This window comes from Petaurus breviceps, unplaced genomic scaffold (assembly GCF_028583685.1).
Source record: "Petaurus breviceps papuanus isolate PSGF00001 unplaced genomic scaffold, PetGlider_PUasm1.0 356, whole genome shotgun sequence".
Taxonomy (NCBI): Eukaryota; Metazoa; Chordata; class Mammalia; order Diprotodontia; family Petauridae; genus Petaurus; species Petaurus breviceps.
Genome location: NW_027186290.1, coordinates 634,523 through 655,089, shown reverse-complemented (window position 1 = coordinate 655,089; position 20,567 = coordinate 634,523). Strand labels below are relative to the sequence as shown.

General features: G+C 44.7%; 2 protein-coding genes across 6 annotated transcripts in view; one reads left to right on the top strand and one right to left on the bottom strand.

The window, feature by feature from the left end:
* The window catches only part of LOC138168284 (zinc finger protein 420-like), a 771,269-nt gene extending 762,829 nt beyond the window's left edge, over positions 1-8,440 (bottom strand). Inside the window, exon 1 of the mRNA XM_069097350.1 lies at positions 8,418-8,440. The gene's annotated coding sequence lies outside the window, so the exon portion shown is untranslated. The remainder of the gene's footprint in view (positions 1-8,417) is intronic.
* PFN4 (profilin family member 4) overlaps positions 1-20,567 on the top strand; it is a 59,896-nt gene that overhangs the window by 28,041 nt on the left and 11,288 nt on the right. For 2 of the 5 annotated variants that reach the window (XM_069097367.1, XM_069097366.1), the window contains exons 2-3: positions 19,168-19,312; positions 19,563-19,700. In XM_069097367.1, coding sequence (XP_068953468.1) covers positions 19,196-19,312; positions 19,563-19,700 — 255 coding nt within the window. In that variant the 5' untranslated portion in view covers positions 19,168-19,195. Of the gene's footprint in view, positions 1-8,773; positions 9,404-12,732; positions 12,775-18,931; positions 18,958-19,167; positions 19,313-19,562; positions 19,701-20,567 lie in introns of those variants that run through there. The other 3 variants (XM_069097368.1, XM_069097370.1, XM_069097369.1) reach the window with 3 other exon arrangements.

The following is a 20,567-nucleotide window of genomic DNA, read 5'->3' as shown; positions in this document are numbered from 1 at the left end:
CACTATGGTCCTCTTCCTGTTTAGAGGTTCCCAAAACAGTTGGAGGTTCAAGACAATGGCATAAGGAATTTGAGCTAAAACTCTGCTAACAGCACCTTAAGCAATAAATAATCGCCCAATTTTGCTACAAAGATATTTTTCTTCTGAGAAAACAAGCAGGTGTGTGTGTTTAAACTGCAGCAGTTTTCTTTCTGTGGTGATTCCAGACTGTCATGATCAGGCTTATGACACTTCTGGGCTTCATGCAGTGATTACATCACACTCTGACTGCTTCCAACTAAATACAACATGTTCTTTCTGTTTGTCAATTTGACATCAAATTGTTTCCAAACTTCCCGGCAGGTTGGACATTCGTGTGCAAGTCGTCACAGGCATGTCATATTCTCACTGCACAAAGTGGTTTTCTCATTCATGAGTCGCCTTGTAATCGCACCTCTTCAAAGCTGTAATTACCAGATCACGATGTTTCTTGGCTTTGCATTCTTGTCGCAGAGACAGCGGGCTCTTTGAAAGCCACGGTCACTAGATATGCATGGCAGAAGACCTCATGATGCCATCATGGCCCGCCACAGTTCTTCTATAAAGAAAGACCTTAAAGTGCCATTGTGGCAAAGCTAAGGTTGTTTTCTGATTTGAACTTATCTTCGTTCTATTCTTCTCTCTGGCAGCTTCTCAAAGGGATTGGTCAGCAACAGGGGTGAATCATCTAGGAGGGTTTCAGTGAGAGTGTAGCCAGTCTCAGCGGTAGAACAAGGCAAGTTATATCTGAAGAAAGTACAAAGGTTGTTTTATATGTAAACATTGTTTAAAAATAAAGTAATGTATACAATTGGGTGTCAAGTACATTAATCATTTAATTCACTACTTATCCTAAGCCAATAGAAAAATGATACTTTTACATAGTAACTAGTAATTCATTTTGTTGATGTTTAGGGAGCTAAAAAAAATTAATTTCCATGCCCATTAATTTCCATGTCAAATTCTCTTCTCATTTTCCACCTCATATATGTGTGAGCATTTCCATGGCATTATTTAAAAACCTGAATACAGGTGGGGGTTCAGTGGCTCAGGTCAGGAAGACCTGAGTTCCAATCCCACCTCAGAAACATTCGAATACCGTAACCCGAGGCACATCACAGGACTGCTGTTTGCCTGGGTTTCTTCATCTCTAACGTGGGTATAATAATAGCACCTAATTCATAGGGTTCTTATGAAGTATCAAACGACATAATATTTGTAAAGTACTGTAATGTAATGCCAAGGAAAGGCAACTTCCCAGGTTCAAAATACCAGCATAGGTGCTCTCTATTTTATTCAGTAACAAACCCAGAACAGAGAAGATCAAAACATGACATCATTCAAAATACAGCATTTACTAAGTGTGATTAAATAATCTCCAAGTACTACCCCACCCCAGGATCTTCCAATCATTCAATCAATTACAAAGTCTCTGTTCTAAATACTTCTCCACCCCTAGGCTATACCTTAATTAAGTCCACCACAAAGCCCCTCTTCTCAAATGGAGATTAGTTTCCAAACATAAGTAAAATACATTCATTTGCTCAACCATAGAACACAAAAAGGTCAAAAGTTCCCCACCCCTGGATCACAATTGAATCTACCCCAGAGTTACATCAAGTTTAAACACAGCACTTAATACCCAAATGGAGGTCTTTTCTTCATCTTGACACGAGGCAAGTTCTCAGCAATCTTAGTTCCTGGAGAGACAAGGCTTAGCAAGGCCATAAGATACATTGCCAGTCCCTTCATGAATTTATCCTCTGTCTGTAGAACAGCCCTAGAACCCCTGAACACATTAGCAAAGCCCTCTCCCAGGATTTCTGTAAACATACAACAAGAAAATCCTTCTTCAGGGCTTCTGAACCAACAGAAAGGCTCCAGACCCCTGCAACAACAGTACTGTCCCTCACCAGTGGACAGTATTCATTCTGTCTGCAGGACAGTCTCCAGACCCCTGCAACAACAGTACTGTCCCTCACCAGTGGACAGTATTCACTCTCTGTCTGCAGGACAGTCTCAGGCCTTCTTAACCAAATGCCAGGTTCCAGGACTTCTTCAACAGGACAGTCTTTCACCAGTGGACAAATCTGGAAAAATAACATCAAAACAGACAGACAAAGTACCAGCAAAACAGCCATGTCTCCTCAGTCCTTGGCAGCTCAGGGGGCAGGTCTCAAAAGTCCAGGGCAATTCAAAGCGGCCACCAGCAATTCTCTTAGTCTCTCTCTCTCTCCACAGGGTGCTGCTTCCAAAAAGATCTTCTGCCTCTCTCTAGTGTCTCTTTTAAGTGGTGATGGATTTTTTTTATATTTCTACTTTCCCCCCTTGTTCTAATGCTTCAGGACAATTTTCTTTGATTATTTCTTGTATCATTGTATTGTGTACGGTACAAGACCCTTACCCAAATAAAAAGGCAGAGATTTCTCAAGGCACAAACAGAAGCTCTTTATTTTCCTAATCGAGTCTCACGAGAGTTGGGCATCACCTACCCCTGAGCAGGGTGGTATAGGGAGGCACTGCACAGAGACCAAGCAGACAGTCACATACCCCTATACAAACAGCTCTAAGAAAACGCCCAAATCCTCCCCAACATCTGGACCCCCGTTCCCATTGCTGGGATGTGTGACCTCACTTTCTAAGTACCCAATGCAAACACATATTTGAGCTCCTCTCCTTATTTAGCAAAGGGATGCCGTTAAGAGGGTGATATGGGGAAGAGAGGTGGGAATTCTCCCTGATTTCCCCCAAATCAAGTGATTTACCAGAAAACGAAAGTCAGGCCTAGAGGGGGTTAGGACATAGGTCAGTGTTGGTGACTGTTGTTCATAGGATGCTATGAGAATACTTTCATCCATTTCACTCAGTATCCAGATTCTTTTTCTGATGGCAACTTTCAGTTAGTCCAGTTATTTTATATTTTTTCTTTCTGACCTATTCTCCAAATCTGTTGTCTTTCTCATAAGATGTTTCACTTTCTCTTGCACTTTTTCATCATTTATACTTTGTTTAACCATGTCTTGATCTCTTATAATTTCTCTGGCTTAACTACGCTCAGTCCCGACTTCAAGGGGTCGTTTTCTTCCTTCAGATTCCGGATCTCCTTTTCTAGTTGGCTGACATTCCTTTCATACCCTTCTGCTTTTTCTCGGATTGTTCTCATTTCCTCCATCTCTGTCATGTGACTTTTTAAAAATCTGTTTAAAGATTTTCTATGGATTCTTTCTGGTGAGGTGTCCAAATGACATCGCTCTTTGTTGGTTTCTTTACTTCAGTTTCCTCCTCTTTAGTCACCTCTATTCCCATAGTAGTTTACTATGGTTGGGTTGTTTCTCCTTGGCCTGTGCACTTTTTTGTGGTGACAGCTTATTTATTTGTAGTCACCTCTAGCCTTGGGGGGTGGGGAATGGTGCGTCTTGCTCCACATCTTCAGTTCTTCCCTCTAGCCTGAAACCAGAGCCAAACCTCCAGCCTCCTGTAAGTGTCCACAGCCAGGGGCTTTCTGCCCCACTGGGCATGTGCTGGCTCCTTCTCACCCTCACCTGCCTTGGAAAAAGAGTCCCAAGGCAGGCCTTCCTGCCCCCAAACATAGCACTTCCTTCACCACAACACATAGCAGCCTCTCACAATCACAGCTCTCATATGCCTGCTTTCACTTCACTCACCTGGACAGAGGCTCCTCGGGCCTTCTTCCTCCAGGATCCAGGGTGCTTCCCTTTGTTCAAAATAAGAGATCACATCTTCTCTGGGACCTGGAAGCCCTGGGGGTGGGGAATCAGGGATGAGGAAGGAGAGAGACTTGTAGGGACAGGGGTGTGGATACACAGCTGCTCATTTAGAGCTCACTCCATTCTGGTCACATGCAGGAGTCTGTACTGAGCCCTTAGTGCTTGTGATGCAAAGAACCCAAAACAGGACGTGTTGTACAACCTGTTGTGAGGAACAGCCAAACCCTCTGCCCCCATCCTGTCATGCTTCATTCTGGCAGAAACTCCTAGACCCACAACTGGGTAAAAGAAGAATGGTGCCAGATCAGCCTCAAGCCCCAGCAACAGGGACCTTGATGCATCACCCTTTGCCCTGCCCCCTGCCTGGATCCTCCCTCCCTGACCCCCATATACACCCTGTGACCGTTCATGCAGAGCTCACTCTAAGTGGTTGCTTATGCCAACTCTAAAATAACACACTGGACGGTGGAAGTGCAGAGAACAATCGTGCTCCAGGCGCGATTCATCGGTGCAATCTGTTTACTGGTGCCACGAGCAAGGCTTTCATCGAGGAATAGAACAAAGAAGGTAACTGAGCTTTCCAGTTTGGAGATGCCAGACGGTGATGTCAAGGAGGCCTTGACGGTTATCACGGTCTTGATGTTTCTAAGCCACGTGGATAGGCTTAGAATGTATCAGCGAGCTAACACCTGGCGGGTGATATCCCAGAACAGGGCAGAGCCCTAGATCTCAGGACATCAGGAAGGCTCTGACTGACAGCTGCTTCTCATGAGAAAACCAGGACTAGATGGAGGGGTCGCATCACTGGAAAACCCGGAGCTAACTTATCGAGGACCAGCCGGATTCCTGGCTCAGGTGTTTTGGCTCCCTTCATTTCATTCAGCCGGTGTTGCCTCCTTGGGGGAGAGTCTCCTTTGTGGGTCCAGATTCTATTTCTCAGTCAGTCTGTTATTCCTGGAATCCTCAGGGAGGATTGCAAGCAAGGACCCCAGGGTGGTGCCTAGGAATCCTGAACAAAAGTTCCCATAGCATTAACTTGGGGGAGTTCTGGGGAGAGGTGGAGGAGAAAATCATGGAACCATTTTGGAGTCAGAGAATTTGATCTTGTGTACCTTCTACATGAAAGGATGGACCCATGGCATGGTTTCCATTGTCCAGAAATCAGAGGCAGCTGGTGGTGCAGTGGAGAGAGCCCTGGGCCTGGAGTCTGGAAGGTCTGGGTTTAAATACAGCCTCAGAAAGTTGGGAGCTGTGTGCTCCTGGACAAGTCACTTAACCTCTGCTTGCCTTAGTTTCTCAAGTATAAAATGGGTATAATAATATCACCTAACCTGGAAGGTTATTATGGGGATGAAGTGACATAATATGGTATAGAAAGCCCCTGACCCAGCACATGGCAAACAGCAGGTGAGTGTAAATGCTTGTTCACTTCCCTTCCTTTCCCATCATCTGTGGGGGAAGTTTAGGGAAAGATGAAGGAGGATTAAGGACAAACCTGCTACACTGGCCACAAGTCAGAGCTCTGAGCTACCAATGTGTGCTTGTTAAACAGAAGAATATTCCAAATATTAGGCCCATCCCAAGAGGAAGGGGCTGCAAAGAAAAGCTGCCTGAGCACTTCTCAGAGATTTGGCAGCAAAATCCACGTCCAGCAGAGGTCAAACCCAATAACCCCTGAGATTCTTCCACACTGACTGGACCTTTGACCTGAGGCTACCTAAAACTGTGAGACTGCCTCGGGAACAACAAAGCAAAGCCTCAGCTTCCTATCACACAATGCAAAGACTTTCTATAGAAAAAGCAGGGAGCAGGAGTCTGTCTATTGGACACAGGAGCCCAACACTCTTCTCTGATGACTGACAGATGTTCCAAAGCCTGCATACCAGGGAATGGAGACGTTCCCTTTGGTTGCAGACTCGGAGTGAGCAGGGGGAGTGTCCTTACCCAGGGACGGCAGGTTCTGGGCATTCTCCAGCATGACCTCCTTGTATACCGTAGCTGCTTCTGAGGATGGTCCAAGAGGCCCCACTCCTCCTGGGTGAAGTCCACAGCCACGTCCTTGAATGTCACTGTCTCCTCCATCATCAAAAGTCATAGAATGGAGAGCTGAAAGATACTTCAGAGTTAAATAGTCCAATCCTCATGACTTTACAGGAGGAAACTTGAAGCCCAGAGAAGGGATTTGCCCACACAGCCATGCCTTTATGAGTGTCAGACTCAGCTTTTGAAACCACAGTCAGTAAGAGCCCAATCCACTTTTGAGAAAAGCATTTTATATGGTCATCAGTTGGAAGAAAGCTGAGAAATGTCTTATTTTGCAATGTATCTCCCTATGGAATCAGGAAGAAAGTATGTGTTCTATCTGTGAGGTGTATGGATCTATGGAGAAGAAAGAGGCTGATTGAAATTTCTGCCTTCTCAGAAGTGACATATGTGATACATTCTAAAGAAGATTCTGTGAAGTCTTTGTGAGAAGCTGAGATAGGGAGGAAGAGGGAGGGGGAGTTTTATGTGATCACTTAAAAGAGAACAAAGGTAAAGATCTCATTTGTTTTCTGAGAGGCTGGAAGAAAGTCTTATCTGGATGAAAACATGAAGAGGATTCCAAAGAGAAATGCATCAGAATCTGGCCTGCACTGGGTGGTATGAGAGGGTTTGCAGCCAAAGAAGGAGCCTTATCTATTGTTACACTGAGGGCTTGCGGTCACTCTGGGTATGAGGTTGTCATGGCCAAAACAGCTCATGCCTTTGCTTTAGGATTGCTTTCATTTGTCTATGGTATTTATTCCTTAGTTATAATTTTTAGTTACACAGAAACGAGTAACTATGAAGGAGAAAGGAGGCTTCCTTCATTGATTAAAAAAAGCAATTTTAATTTAGCTTGGATTTTGTTTGAGCTAATTCATGAAAAAATGTTTCCAGTTTCTTTATGAGAAATAAATGATCTAAACACTCCCCTAGAACTCTTAAAAACTTGGGAGAACAAGAGTTAAGAGAATGGGTTGAGGTCAATTGATGGGCCATATATAAGAAATGCTGACCAGATCTGACAATACCCTGATACTTGGGAGGGGTGTGTTTCCAGCCTCTACATTCACAGAACATTTGGCCAGTGAGCTTGGAATCTGACGCTGTTCCCTTTACTTTTCTTCTATTTCAGTCATAAGCATAGGATTCACTTTATCAGAGATTCTCATGTTCCACCCTATGTACAAAATCTGTGCTTCGTTTTTCATCATTGTGATTTCTTCTTTAGACCATCTCATTTAGAGTCTATTTTTAATCTACATTTCACTTTTGTTTCCTTTATTTTACTTCTGAACAATTAAGGAATTTATTGTTCTTTTACACTTTTTGAGATTCCCAAGAAAAAATTAATCTTTCCTTTTCTCTAGTTGCTTAGAGGGAGTTCTCACTAAAGGAGGCAGTCATTTTGCTGATGGATAACTGATCTTAACTTGATCTCCTAACTCACACCCAACAGAAGCTGTTCCAAAGCTCTTTCCTTGTCAGCCGCCTCCCACATCCCTCCTTCACCCCATGGAGACAGGTTCTGTGAAGGAGGAAGCTCATCTCACCTGGCCCCTCAGGTGTGATCTTCTCCTCACCCCCACCCTTTGCCATCCTTCTTCTGTGCATTGTCTTCTGGTAGTTGCCAGGCTAAGGGAATATAAAAGCTAGCATCTGCCAAGGCAAGCCCCAGTCCGCCAAGAGAACAGAAGAGGGGATAGGGAATGCCGATCCACAAAAGGGAGAAGAGAAACAAAAGTCGATAAAACCTCTAATTAGCTAGTCTGATTAAAAGAGAGAACATCAGACCAAAATAATAGCAATAGACTAGAATAAAGAGGATAATCTGGACACATGATGCAGTTTTATGCTAAGGAAACTGATCGTTTCATGCCTATTTCCATAAAGGAATGATCTTCAAGGAAAGCATTGCCAGCTTCACGGACGGTCCTATGGAAGCAGGCTAGATGGCTGAGGTTGGTCAAGTCTGCAGATGGACAGCACCTGCCTGGGCTGGGGAGCTGCAGCCCCCAGGGGCCATTCCCTCTGGCTCTGGGCTCCCTGCTATTCTCTGCATACTGGGCAGGGGAGGGAGAAAGATCCCAGAATGGGAAATGTCCTTCCTTTCTCTTCCTAGGCAGGAAGGTGGCCCACAGGGATTTAGAGAGAGTGAGGTCCCACAGCGGTTACAAAGGTCCTAGTCCTGTCCTCGGGGCACACTGGAGCCTACAGAGAGGAGCCTCCCTAGCAGGGAGGGTTGGACTTGGAAACGAAGATGTTCTGAAAAGGAAAACTCCTCCCCTCCCTCTCTTCTGCCCCCTCTCCCATTTTCCTACAGAGACCCAAGAGGCAGACGGGGTTTGGGATCCCAGATGGGGCTGGGTCTGAAAGCAGGACGACTGAATCTCTAACACAAACCCAAAGCTGGGGGCAGGGAGACAGGACACCTGGGTCCTGATGGGAAGACTGAAAGCAGCACTTCTGGGTCCTTGTGGGCAACATCTGAAGTTTGGGAAAGTATGACCCAATGGGAAATCTGGGGAGGGGGACCCTGGACACTGGGGAAGTGACTGGGAGTCTGGAAGAGTTGGGGAGAGTGGCTCCTCCACTGGCCAGGGCAGGGAGGCACTTGTGCTCCTGGCAGCCCTGGAGGACACTCACCTGAGGTCAGAGACAATGAGACCCAATGGCACCTGCAGCCAGCAGGAGGCAGGACACATGCGGGACTCGGGCTCCGACCTACCTGGGACGTGCAGGGGCAGAGCTGGCTTCCAGGAGGCAGAGATCACTGCGAGGGAGGAGGCAGAGATCTCAGCTCCTGGGACTCCTGCTTTCCAAGATCCCCGCCCCGTCAGTCCCCAGGATGAGCCCTTTCCTTCAAACACACCCAGGCCCAGAACCTCAGGACCCTGCTTGCCTCTCCTCCCCAAGCCCTGCAGGCTATTACAGGTGTTAACCTGAAAGTTTGGTCAAAGGAGACAAACAGGCTAGGTGATAGACAGTCACATCATTTATTCCTTTAAAGCTGGCAGATACGGCTAGCACAGAGCCAGAACCTAAGTGCTGACGCCCAATACAAGAATGACAAAGTGATTTTATGTTTCTGGACCATCCCAGGACCTCTGTGTCCCTCACATTCATGGTCTCCATGTTTTCTATACACACCATGAGAAAAGGAGTTTCTTAGTTATAAATACCAGATAATCAACAAGGTGGTGTTGGCAGAATCTAGTCTCAGAATGTCTCTGTTTTCCCCCAGCTGGAGTATGGGACAAGACAAGAGAAATTCCATGATTCTGAATTTCAATGGCTCCTGTCACAAAGGGGAGAATACCCATGGCCGACCTTTCCTGGTCTTTCGAGTTACAGACACAGGAAAAGGCACTTTTAAAGCAAAGCAGTCTGCCTGATGAGTTCAGGCTTTGGATCTTTTTGAGGTTCATAAAAATGATGTTTAATGTTGATCCCAGGGAATGCCTTTGCTGCTTCAATGATCGGCCCCAGACTCCTCCCAAGCCTCCCTACTCCGGCCCAGGGTTGTGTGCCTCCTGCTCACCACCGACCAGGCTAAGGAAAGTAGCAGAGATGTGCTTGGAGATGCTGGCAGCCAATGGCCCTTCGGCAAGCTGGGATCCTATAGACTACTGGTAACTGTAAATCGAGATTGGGATGAACTGAGTTTCTCCTAATCTAAATTAGACTGGGGGTTCACTGAAAGTCAGGTGTGTTCTCCCATAGCAATAACTGGGAAGTTTGACTCTATGGGTAGATCAGACTTTGAAGCAAAATACACTTCAAATTTAGCATGAACGTGATATGTTTAGGAACAGTAAGAATAAGAATTTTAATTGGATCAAAATTATTGTTTTCTGAATGTAATCAGTTTTAGAGTGTCAAAATTAATAGATAGGTAAAGTGATTTTTCCATGTGAGATAATTTAGAAATGCATTCAAATGAATTGATGTAATTTAACTAGCCATTTTGTTTCATGTTTAAAATATGTAGCATTGTTTATGTAGTTATGCTTCTAATTTTTCTCATGGGGGTTTTGGGGAAACCATTGTATAAGAAATGCTGTTAATTTGGAAAATTAAAATGATGCAGTTTTATCCTTAAAGAAATTAACTCCTCAAAGGCAGAGACAAGATGGCAGAGAAAAGTCAGGACATTCCCTGAGCTCTCCCCAGTTTCAAAACAACTCTAATCAAGCCTCAAAATGAATTCTGGAGTGACAGGACCCACAAAAGAATGGGGTGAAAGTTTTCCAGTCCAGTACAACTAAGAAGGACTGCACAAAAGGTCTGTCTCATTCTGGTAAAATAGAGTACAGCCTAGCACAGATGGGGTCAGGCAAGCCATGGGGAGGTACCCAGCTCAGCCCAGATGAGCAAAAGAGGCCCAGTGTCCCAGCTCAGCAGCACATCTGAACAACTGTGAGGCCTCCAGCCCCTCAAAAGCCTGGGTGCAATGGGTGAGACTAGGCCTGGTCACTCCAGCACAATAGGTGAACTGTCAGCCCCAGAGCCCCAGCAAGCCAGGGAACAGGCCCCCAGCCCCCAGTGGAGAAGCTTGGGACGGCGGCCCTGTGCCCCAGGAACAGCACTCAAGTTTAAAAGTCGTGAAATAGGCCAGAAAATGAGCCAAAAAACAAAACAAACAAAACAAAAATCCCTGACCACGGAAAGCTACTATGGTGTCAAGCTCAGAAGAGGAAGACGGTGTCCAAATGCCTTTATGGGAAGCCTCACAGGAGAATTTGAGTTACTCTCAAGTCCAGAAAGGCCTGGAATAGCTCAAAAAGGATCTTAAAATCCAAAGAAGAGAGGCAGAAGAAAAGTTGAGAGAAGAGATGGGAGCTGTGCAAGGGGATCCTGAAGAAAGAGTCAACAGCTTGGAAAAGGGAGCAGAAGACAGCTCCTTAAAAAGCAGTATTGTCCAGATGAAAAGAAGTTATGGAAGCTCACTGAAGAAAATAATTCCTTAAAATTTAGGACTGGGTGAGTGGAAGCCAATGGCTCTATGAGTCTGAGAAGGGAATCATGATTTTCATGTTAATCTGCATGGTATGTGTATTGAATATAATAGCGATTCTTTTAAGAGCTGTCTCTGACTTGGGCGTCAGAGCTCACAATGCAGTTTAAACTGATCCGTCACAATCACTGAACCGAGTCAAAGATTGCAGAGCGCTCTGGGAGAGGTGGTCGTGACCCCCAAGGACTCCAGAGCTGTTGTGTTGTGGGACTTGTGGGTTTCTAGTGGGGAACCCCTCAATAATCTACCTTCCCCCTCCATCCCCACTTGTGATTGGGTATAGAACCTATGCTTTCATTTTAGCCATGACAACATTCCTCCCTCTGAAACTGGCTAACTAAGCCCCTTGATTACTGGCACTCTCACTAATTTTTTGTCCAGCTGACTCCCAGCATTCTCAGGTTAGTTACTGGCTGGGTAGAAATCACACAAAAGGAAGGAGGTGGCCCACCCAAACTGGATCTCAGACTGGATCTTTCAGAGTGGTGATCACCAGTTCTTCCATAGATCTGATGGGTAAATGACTCCTTGCTCTCCTAATTTGCTTGTGGTATCCCCTTTTATGTCTAAATCACAGACCCATTTTGCCCTTATCTTGGTGTGCAGTGTAGTTTTCCCAGCAGTTTTTGCCAGACAGTGAGTTCTTTTCCCAGAAACTGTGGTCTTCGTGTTTTTCAAACACTAGGTTGCTATCATCATTGACTATTATGTCTTATGTACCTACTCCAATGATCCAGCACTCTATTTCATAGCCAGCACCAAATAGTATTGATGTAATCATTACCCCTTTATGATATCATTTGAATTCTGGTACGGCTAGGTATTTTTCCATTAATTCCCTTGATATTCTTGACCTTTCGTTCTTCTAGATTAATTTTTTTCTAGCTCTATAAAATAATTTTTAGTAGTTTGATTGGTATGGCACTTAATAAGTAAATTTGTTTAGGCAGAGTTGTAACTTTTATTATATTGCTTTGACCTATCCATGAGCAATTGTTATTTTCCCAATTGTCTGAAGCTGACTTTATTTGCTTGAGAAGTGTTTTATAATTGTGTTCATATAGTTCCTGGGTTTGTCTTGGCAGCTTGACTCCCAAGCACTTTATATTTTTTAAAGCTATTTTAAATGGAATTCCTCCTTCTGTCTCTTGCTGCTGGGCTTTGTTGGTCATATATAGAAATTCTGATGATTTGTTTGGATTTATTTTATATCCCACAACTTTGCTAAAATTGTTAATTATTTCTAGCAGATTTTTAGTTGATCCTCTAGGATTCTCTAAGTATGCCGCCATATCATATCATACTTCAAAGAGTGATGGTTGTGCTTCCTCATTGCCTATTGTTTCTTCTTCTCCTCTTATGGCTATAGGTAATGTTGCTAGGACAGTATAGAACAGTAGTGCTGATGATGGGCATCCTTCTTGCACCCCGATCTTCTTGGGAAGCCTTCCAGCTGATCCCCATTACGGACAATGCTTGCTGATGGTTTTAGATAGATGCTGCTTATCATTTTAAAGAAGGCTTCTTTTATATCCGTGCTGTCTTGTGTTTTTAATAGGAATGGGGACTTATTTTGTCAAAAGCTTCTTCAGCATCTGTGGAGATAATCATGTGTTTTTTTCTGTTCTCCCTTCTTCCTGCTCTCACTATAATACACTTTCTCACCCCTTAATTTATTACGGCATCCCCTCTAGTTTACTTTATACCCAGACCCTCTGTCTATGTATACTCCTAACTGCATTAACAGTGACCAAGTTCCTAAGAGTTACAAGTGTCATCTTCCCCTGTAGTTTGACCTTATTGAATCCTTTATGTTTTCTCTTTATTTTTAACCTTTTTATGCTTCTCTTGAGTCTTGATATTGACAATCTATTGGGTTTTTTTGTTCTGCTCTTTTTTTGTCTTCTCCTCTTGAAAGGTTGGAAGCCTTCCATTTCAGTGAATGACCATGTCTTTCCCTTGAAGAATCGAGTTCAGTTTTGCCAGGTAGGTGATTCTTGGTTGAAGGCCTAGTTCCTTTGCCTTCCAGAATATCATGTTCCATGACCTCTGATCCTTTAATGTTGCAGCTGCTAAGTTCTGTGTAATCCTGACTATGGCTCCCCAGTATTTGAATTGTTTCTTTCTGGCTGCTTGTGATATTTTTTTCCTTGGCCTGGAAGTTCTGGAATTTGGCTGTAATGTTCCTGGGAGTTTTCTATTTGGAATTTCCTTCCAGAAGTGATTGGTGTATTCTTTCAATGTCTACTTTGCCCTTTGGTTCTAGGACATCAGGGCAGTTTTTCTTGATAATTTCTTGAAGTACGATTCCTCCTTTTGATTATGGCTTTCAGGTAGTCCAGTGATTCTGACATTATCTCTCCTGGGTCTATTTTCCAGGTCAGTTTTTTTCCAATGAGAAATTTCACATTTTCTTCTATTTTTAATTTTTCTTTATTTTTATTGTTTTGATTTTGTCTGATTGATTCTTGATGACTCATAGAGTCATTAGTTTCCACTTGCTGAATTCTAATTTTTTTTTTTTGGCTTTTTGGAGAACAACTGGGGCTAAGTAACTTGCCCAAGGTCTCACGGCTAGTAAGTATGTCAAGTGTCTGAAGATGGATTTGAACTCAGGTCCTCCTGACTCCAGGGCTGGTGCTCTATTCACTTCACCACCTAGCCATTCCGTGATTTCTAATTTTTAAGTAATTATTTTCTTTAGTTCCCTTTTGTACCTTTTTTTAGCATTTGGTCAATTCTACTTTTTTAGGATGTTTTCCTCAGGGGATTTTTGTGCTTCTTTTTCCATTTGGCCAGTTCTACTTTTTGTTAGGAGTTGTTTTCATTTTCCAAGCTCTTGACTCTTGTTTTATGATTCTCTTGCATCACTCTCATTTATTTCCCCAATTTTTCTTCTGCCTCTCTTATTTGATTTTTAAACTCTTCCGTGAGTTCCTTCTGGACTTGACTCCAATGCCCATTTTTCTTTGGGGCTTTGCCTATAGTTGTTTTGACATCGGTGTCTTTTTCTGAGTTTATGTCTTGATCTTCCCTCTCACCATAATAACTTTCTACGTTCAGATTCTTTTTTTGTTTTTGCTCATCTTTTCAAGCCTTTTCTCGTTCTTTATCATTTTAAAGGGGCACTATTTCAAGCTTCTTGTGCCAGGGGCTGCACTGGTACTATCCTGAGAAATATGGGACACCATCATGCCTGCTGCTGGGCTGAGGGAGTGGAGGGTTGCTGACATTGCAAAAAGGGTCTGGCAACTTACCTGGTTCTGTGCTGGCCTCTCACTGACTTGCTGAAGCAGGGCATACTGCTAGCTTTCTGGGATGCTTCCTGTCCTGGGCTGTCCCCCCCTTTTCTCTAAGGGAGGCAGACCTTTCCTGCCAAGTTTCTAGGGCTAGTTCTACTGTTCCAGGATTCATTTGGGGGTGCTATTTTATAGGTGGAGGTAAATTTGGGAGAGTTCAGGCAATTTGCTGTTTACTGCACCATCTTGCCTCCCAGAAGTCCAAAGTGGCAATCATAAAAACAGTATGGAACTGGCTAAGAAATAGAGTGGTGGGTCGGTGGGATAGATTTGATACACAGGACACAGTAGTAACGACCATAGTAATCTGGTGTTTGATTAACCCAGAGACCTGAGCTTTCTTACAAAAGAACTCACTATTTGACAAAAATTGCTGTGAAAACATCATGGTAGAAACTAGGTATAGACCAGCATCTTACACCATATACCAAGATAAGGTCAAAGTGGGTCCATGATCTAGACATCAAGGGTGATACAAGCAAATTTGGGGACAATGCAATAGTTTGTCTGTCAGATCTATGGGAAAAGGAAGGATATATGACCAAACAAGAGATAGAGAACATTATGAGATATAAAATAGATAATTTTTATTATATTAAATTTAAAAGTTTTTGCACAAACAAAACCAATGCAGTCAAGATTAGAGGGAAAGAAAAGGCCTTATTTCTAAAATATATGGAGAACTAAGTCAAATTTATAAGAATACAAGTCATTCTCAACTTATATAAACAGTTACTTTTCAGATGAAGAGATCAAAGCTGTCTATAGTGATATGAAAAAAATGCTCTAAGTCACCACTGATTAGAGAAATGCAAATTAAAACAATACTAAGGTACCACCTCATACCTTTCAAATTGGCTAATATGACAGCAAAGGAAAATGATAAATGTTAAAGAATATGTGGGAAATTGGAACACCAGTGCGGTGTTGGTGGAGTTGTGAACTGATCCAGCTATTCTGGAGAGCAATTTGTGACTATGCTCAAGGGGCTACAAAAATGTACATACCTTTTTATCCAGTAACACCAGTGCTAGGTCTACATCCCAAAGAGATGTTTTTAAAAAGGGAAAAGGACCTATTTGTCCAAAAAAAATATTTATAGCGGCTCTTTCTTTGGTGGCCAAGAATCAAAAATTGAGGGGATGCCCATCATCTGGGGAATGGCTGAACAAGTTGTAGGGTATCGTTGTAATGGAACCTGCTGTGCTCTAAGAAAGGATGAGCAGGATGCTTTCAGAAAAACCTGGGAAGACTTGCATGAACTGATGCAAAGTGAAGTGAGCAGAGCCAGGAGAACATCGTCCAATGATCAACTGTGAATGACTTAGCTTTTCTCAGAAAAACAATAGCTGAAGGCAATCCCAAAGGCCTTGTGATGAGAAAGGACTCGTGGATTCTGAATGCACATCAAACCACACTGCTTTTCACTGTTTTTAGGGCGGGGGGTGTGTGTGTGTTGGTAACGTGCTGATATGGAAGTGACATGGTTTGGGCTTCCTGGAAACCCTGAAATGCCAGGGTACAAGGTGGGGTTGCCTGGAAGAAGTTCACACACTCAAACCTCTCCCAGTCAAGTGGCAAAGTTTATGTAGCTTGTGATGCCAATAGAGACAGGCAGGGTTCCTAGGCAATCTGCTCACTGACAGCAATGGTGCTGATGCTTAGAAAGGCACAGGATGAGATTAAGGAGTGGTAAGTCGTCTGGGGTGGGCCTGGGGCAGCAGTGAAGGACATCAGTAGTCTCAAACACGTGTTCGAGGTGGGACTAAGGAGTGCTTGGTATATCCCAGTAGTGTGGGAGGGCCAGGAGAGCCAGTGGAAGTACTTTCAAGGAGGCTGGGGTGGGTGGAGGCCCCAGTGATCTGGGCTCTTAAATGTTTGGGAAAATTCAGGGACTGGGTTACTTTAAAAAACACGGTATTTTCCTTTTAGGGGTCCACGTCCCCTCACCCAAGTACAAACATTTTTTGCATGGTTGTACATGTATAATCTATATCAAATTGTTTATACGCCCCAGGAGGGGGGGTGGAAGAAAGAGGGAGAGAGGCAGAGAATTTAGAATTCAAAATAAAAAAGAACAAATATTAGGGGTGGCTAGGTGGCACAAGGAATAGAGCACCGGCCCTGGAGTCAGGAGGGCCTGAGTTCAAATCCAGCCTCAGACACTTCACACACACACACACACTCACAATTATTCGTGTGAACTTGGGTAAGTCACTTAACCTCAAATGCCCTACCTTCTCCCCTCCAAAAAGCAAAAAAACACCAAATATTAAAAATTGTTTTTACACGTAATTGGGAAAATAAAATAAAATATCATTGTTTTTAAAAATTTGTCACAGTGCTATAAAAAGAATATCAGGGACACTAAAGCTCAGAATGACCTGAGGGAAGGAAGCCAAGGATGATAAAAAAAAAAAAAGCCTTTTTATATTGAGAGGAAAAGGAGACACAAAGAAGGAATCAGACCTTTGCTTATTTACAGTGGCAAAGAAGAGTAGGGAGAAGCCTGGACTGCAGACCCAAGAGAAACAAGGAGACAGAAGACAGAGCCTGACTGTCTTGGTCAGCACAGACTTGGACCCTGGACCGACCCCTGGAGAGAGGAGCCAGCGGCTTCACCAAGGGTGGCAGAGCGAGCCACACTCACCTCGCCTCTTTGTGCACTGAGTTTATCTCAATTTCAGCGGGCTTTTTGGGAAGCATCTCGTGCTGCTTTTGTGGAGAAGATGCAGAGATGGGGATTAGGGGATGAATCAGTCAAGGTCCAGATCTCCTCCAAGCGCAGCGGTTAATGGAGGTCTCCAGTGGAGAGCAGTAGGCATCTCCGCTCCACCCCACTCTGCAGAACATTGTGTGAGGAACGGAGGGAGAGGCATTGTTTTCACAAGAGACTGCAAATAGGGGAAGAGGGGTTGTTTCCTAAGGGGGTCACGAGCCCCAGATTATCAGAAACCAGCTAGCCCTGATTCTGGGGTTAGGAACATCTCCAGGTGGGTCAAAAGTCACAGCTGAAAGGCCAGCACACACTTAATGATCTTGTCAATATCATCTCTCCCCCGCTCCCCACCAGGTGCATCCAAGACTTTATTTGTGTGTATGGAGAGGGGAGACAGGTTAAGGGGCACCTCTGAGTACCAACCAATGGGGAAAGAGGGAGGGACCTTGTGACCAGGACAAAGGTGCCTTTGGTCACCACCCGGGTGTGTCTCTTTGTAGGACATCTGAGCTGGCAACCTCGAATTAAAAATTAAGGGCTTTCCTGGCCTTTTCCAAATGAGCACGTTTCTCTCTGTTTCTATCAAAGAATAGAGGGCAGCAGACAATGAGAAGCTAGGAAGGAAAGCCAAGATGTTGGAGAACAGAATCAGAATCCAAAAAGATCTTAACCAAAACAGATGAAGCTTAAAATGGATCAATGTGATGTCTTAAATTTGCACTTTAAAAATCTTTCCACAGTCAGTGAACCATGGCTGTGAGAGAAGTGACTATTTCTCTACTATAATAATAATAATATTAATTAATCAATTAGAATTTAGGAACCCCCCTTGATTTCCTCATTTGGGGACCAGTCAGTGTCTGAAGAACAGTGGGGATATTGAGCTTGGTCTAACCCTCCAGGAACTGTCCTCTCTTGGCTGGAACCCCCCTCCACCCCCCAACTGGGAGAGTTTATTTCTGATGAAAGTGTAAATAGAATCTAACATAGGTGACGTCCAGCCCTTAAAGAATTAGGCTCACACCCTTGGACCAAGCCTCGATGCTCCCTGGCATAGTTCCAATTTTGAGTGGTCTGGGTGGAGATGGATGCCTTTGTCCAGACAGTCAGAGGCAGCTGAGTCTCAGGATCCAGCCAAATTCACAGCAGGAGATGCTGAAGTCTTTCAGCCCAACTCCTCATCCATCCCCTCATTAATTGTTCACCAGTCAGGGTTGATTTCTGCCTGTCAGGGGCACCCACTTTTTCATTTGGTGATCTCCATGGTTTTATCTTTGGTTGCCAAGAGACCACTGACCATCAACTTATTATTTGCTAACCCAATTAATAAGTTGATTATTAATTATCTAGAAACTCCGTCAGACTTTTTATTACTCACAGCTAGACACAGTAGTTTGTCTGAAAAGAATTTGGAGGTCTGAATAGGCTTCAGATTCAGGATATGTTTGCAATCTGATATGGTTTAGGGGTTCTGGGACCCTGAGAATGTCAAGGTTAGGGTTAGTGGCAGCATCCACCTGAAATGAATTCACGGACTCAATCTGTCTTCCACTCAAGTGGAAAAACTGTAACACCAATAGAAGCAAGCAGGGTTCCTAGAGAAGCTGCAAATCAATGAGGATGGTGCTGATCCTTATATACAGCAGGGACAGTGAAAGTATCTGGATGGATGAGGGAGTGGTAAGGAGTCCAGAGGGGGCCAGGAGCCACAGAGGAAGGGCTGGCAAGGAGGCCATTTAGCTGATCTGGGCGTGTTGAGGTGGGCACGTACCTTGGGCCAGTGATCCTGCTGCTGATTAGGGATCCAGGTCCCATCACCCCATCAAGGCCATGTAGCTGCTTAAAGAAGCAGTGCTTCTGGGAGGGGGGAGGAAATGGTCCCCACTGTTCTCTGCCTTGTTGAAGATGACTCTGGCAGGGACGGGCCATGACATGTGAAGACAAGTTAAAAGAACACGTTCCGGCAGGGTGGGAGAGCAGGCTTCGTGGGGTGTTAGAGCCAACGGAGGCGGGGGGGGGGGGGCGGCCCCTGGGCAGAACTGTCCCAGGTGCTCTAGGCATGGGGGTTCTTGGGCGGGGTCCTTCCCACAGGGAGGGTCTGGTATTGTCTACGGAAGGACACGAAGGGGTCACATAGCCACAGCCTTTGGTGTGAGTCCTTATCTCCCTATGCCACCCCCTTCTCCTGGCGGGGTGGGTCTTGTGTTCCCCCATAAAGTGGGGGTTACCCTCCATCTCACCAACAATCCAGGCTCTAAAGGTGGAGTCTCCCCCTTAGAACGTGAGCCCCCTGACAGCAAGGTCTCTGCTGCTTTTGTACACAGTAGGTGTTTAATCCATTCACTTTCCTCTCGTTCACAGTTCTCCCAAAGGCCAGAGCTGACCAAGCATGAGCAACGTGCAGAGCCTGCTGCTGGAATCCCTGCTGGGCACGAAGCACGTGGACAATGCCGCCATCATCAGGATTCATGAGCGGACCATCTTGGTGTCCTCACCAGGGTTTAATGTAAGAGAAGAAGGCTGGGGAAGGGAAGGCTCCGTGCCAGCACAGAGCCAGGGGCCTGAGCTCGAATGCAGCCTCGGACACTGCATGCCTGGGTGACCCTGCGTGCCTGGGTGACCCTGCCTCAGTCTAGCTGTCCAGTGAGGTTCACAAGGTCGTCTTTGTAGAGCCCTCAGCCCAGGACCTGGCGCACAGTGGGCATTTCATCCCCACTTCTCCCCTTCCCCTCTTCTTCCCTGTCTGACCACTGCAGATAACACCCAGTGACATCCGTGTGCTTGTGAACGGATTCTCCAAGAACCCTCTTCAAGTGCGAAGGGATGGATTATACTTCAGGGAGAAGGACTACAAGTGTGTCAGGGCAGACGAGCACTCCCTCTATGCCAAGAAGGTGTGTGGCTGAGTGGTGGGGCCTGGGCAGAGTGGGGACCACCATCTTACACCAGTCACCGTCCATTCACCATGGACACATGGCGTATCGAGGGATGTGACACCAAGAGGAGAGAAGAGGGAGAGCAAAGGCCCCAGGCAGGGAGGAAAGCCTTCCTTTAAAAATGTTTTATGGGTGTCTTTTCTTCTTCTATCACCTAGATTTCCCCTGTACCTTCCTCCTCTCCCATCCCAAAGAGCCATTCCTTTTAACAAAGGATGTAAAAAAGAAATAAAAAGGGAAAGAATAGGGGGAAAACTCAACAAAGACAATGAGGGACCAAAACAGCAATGGGCCCTTGCCTGCAGTGTTCTGTAAGCGTGGACTTGAGTCTGTAGAAGGTGGGGTCAGGAGACCTGCGAAGCTTCTGCTTGGGATGTACGTCCAGCAGTGGAGTCCCTGGGCCAAAGGACGCGGACCCTTCCATTCTTTTCATCCCCTAATTCCAAAGTGCTTTGGTTGGCCCAGCCCCACGTGAGGGGGGCTTCTCATTTTGGGATCTTCACTAAGAAATGAATCACTTGATCTGTTTGAATCGGGACCGTTATTAACCCCCAATAGCTTTAATTATCAAGCATTTTCTTTTTACTTTGATTTGAATTGAACAAACATCAAATAAAATGAACACTTTCACAGACATGACAATGGGAAATGTCCATTTTAAATGAGACCATGAATCTCTGGAATGGGCAGCTTTTTTTTTTTTAAGGAGATCAATTCAGCCTGAGACTTTCATTACTGTCTTGCTGGTCTCTGCTTCCTTCTGTCCAGGGCGTTTTAAAATGCTTCAATGACTCTATTTTCTTTTCTTTTCTTTCTTTCTTTCTT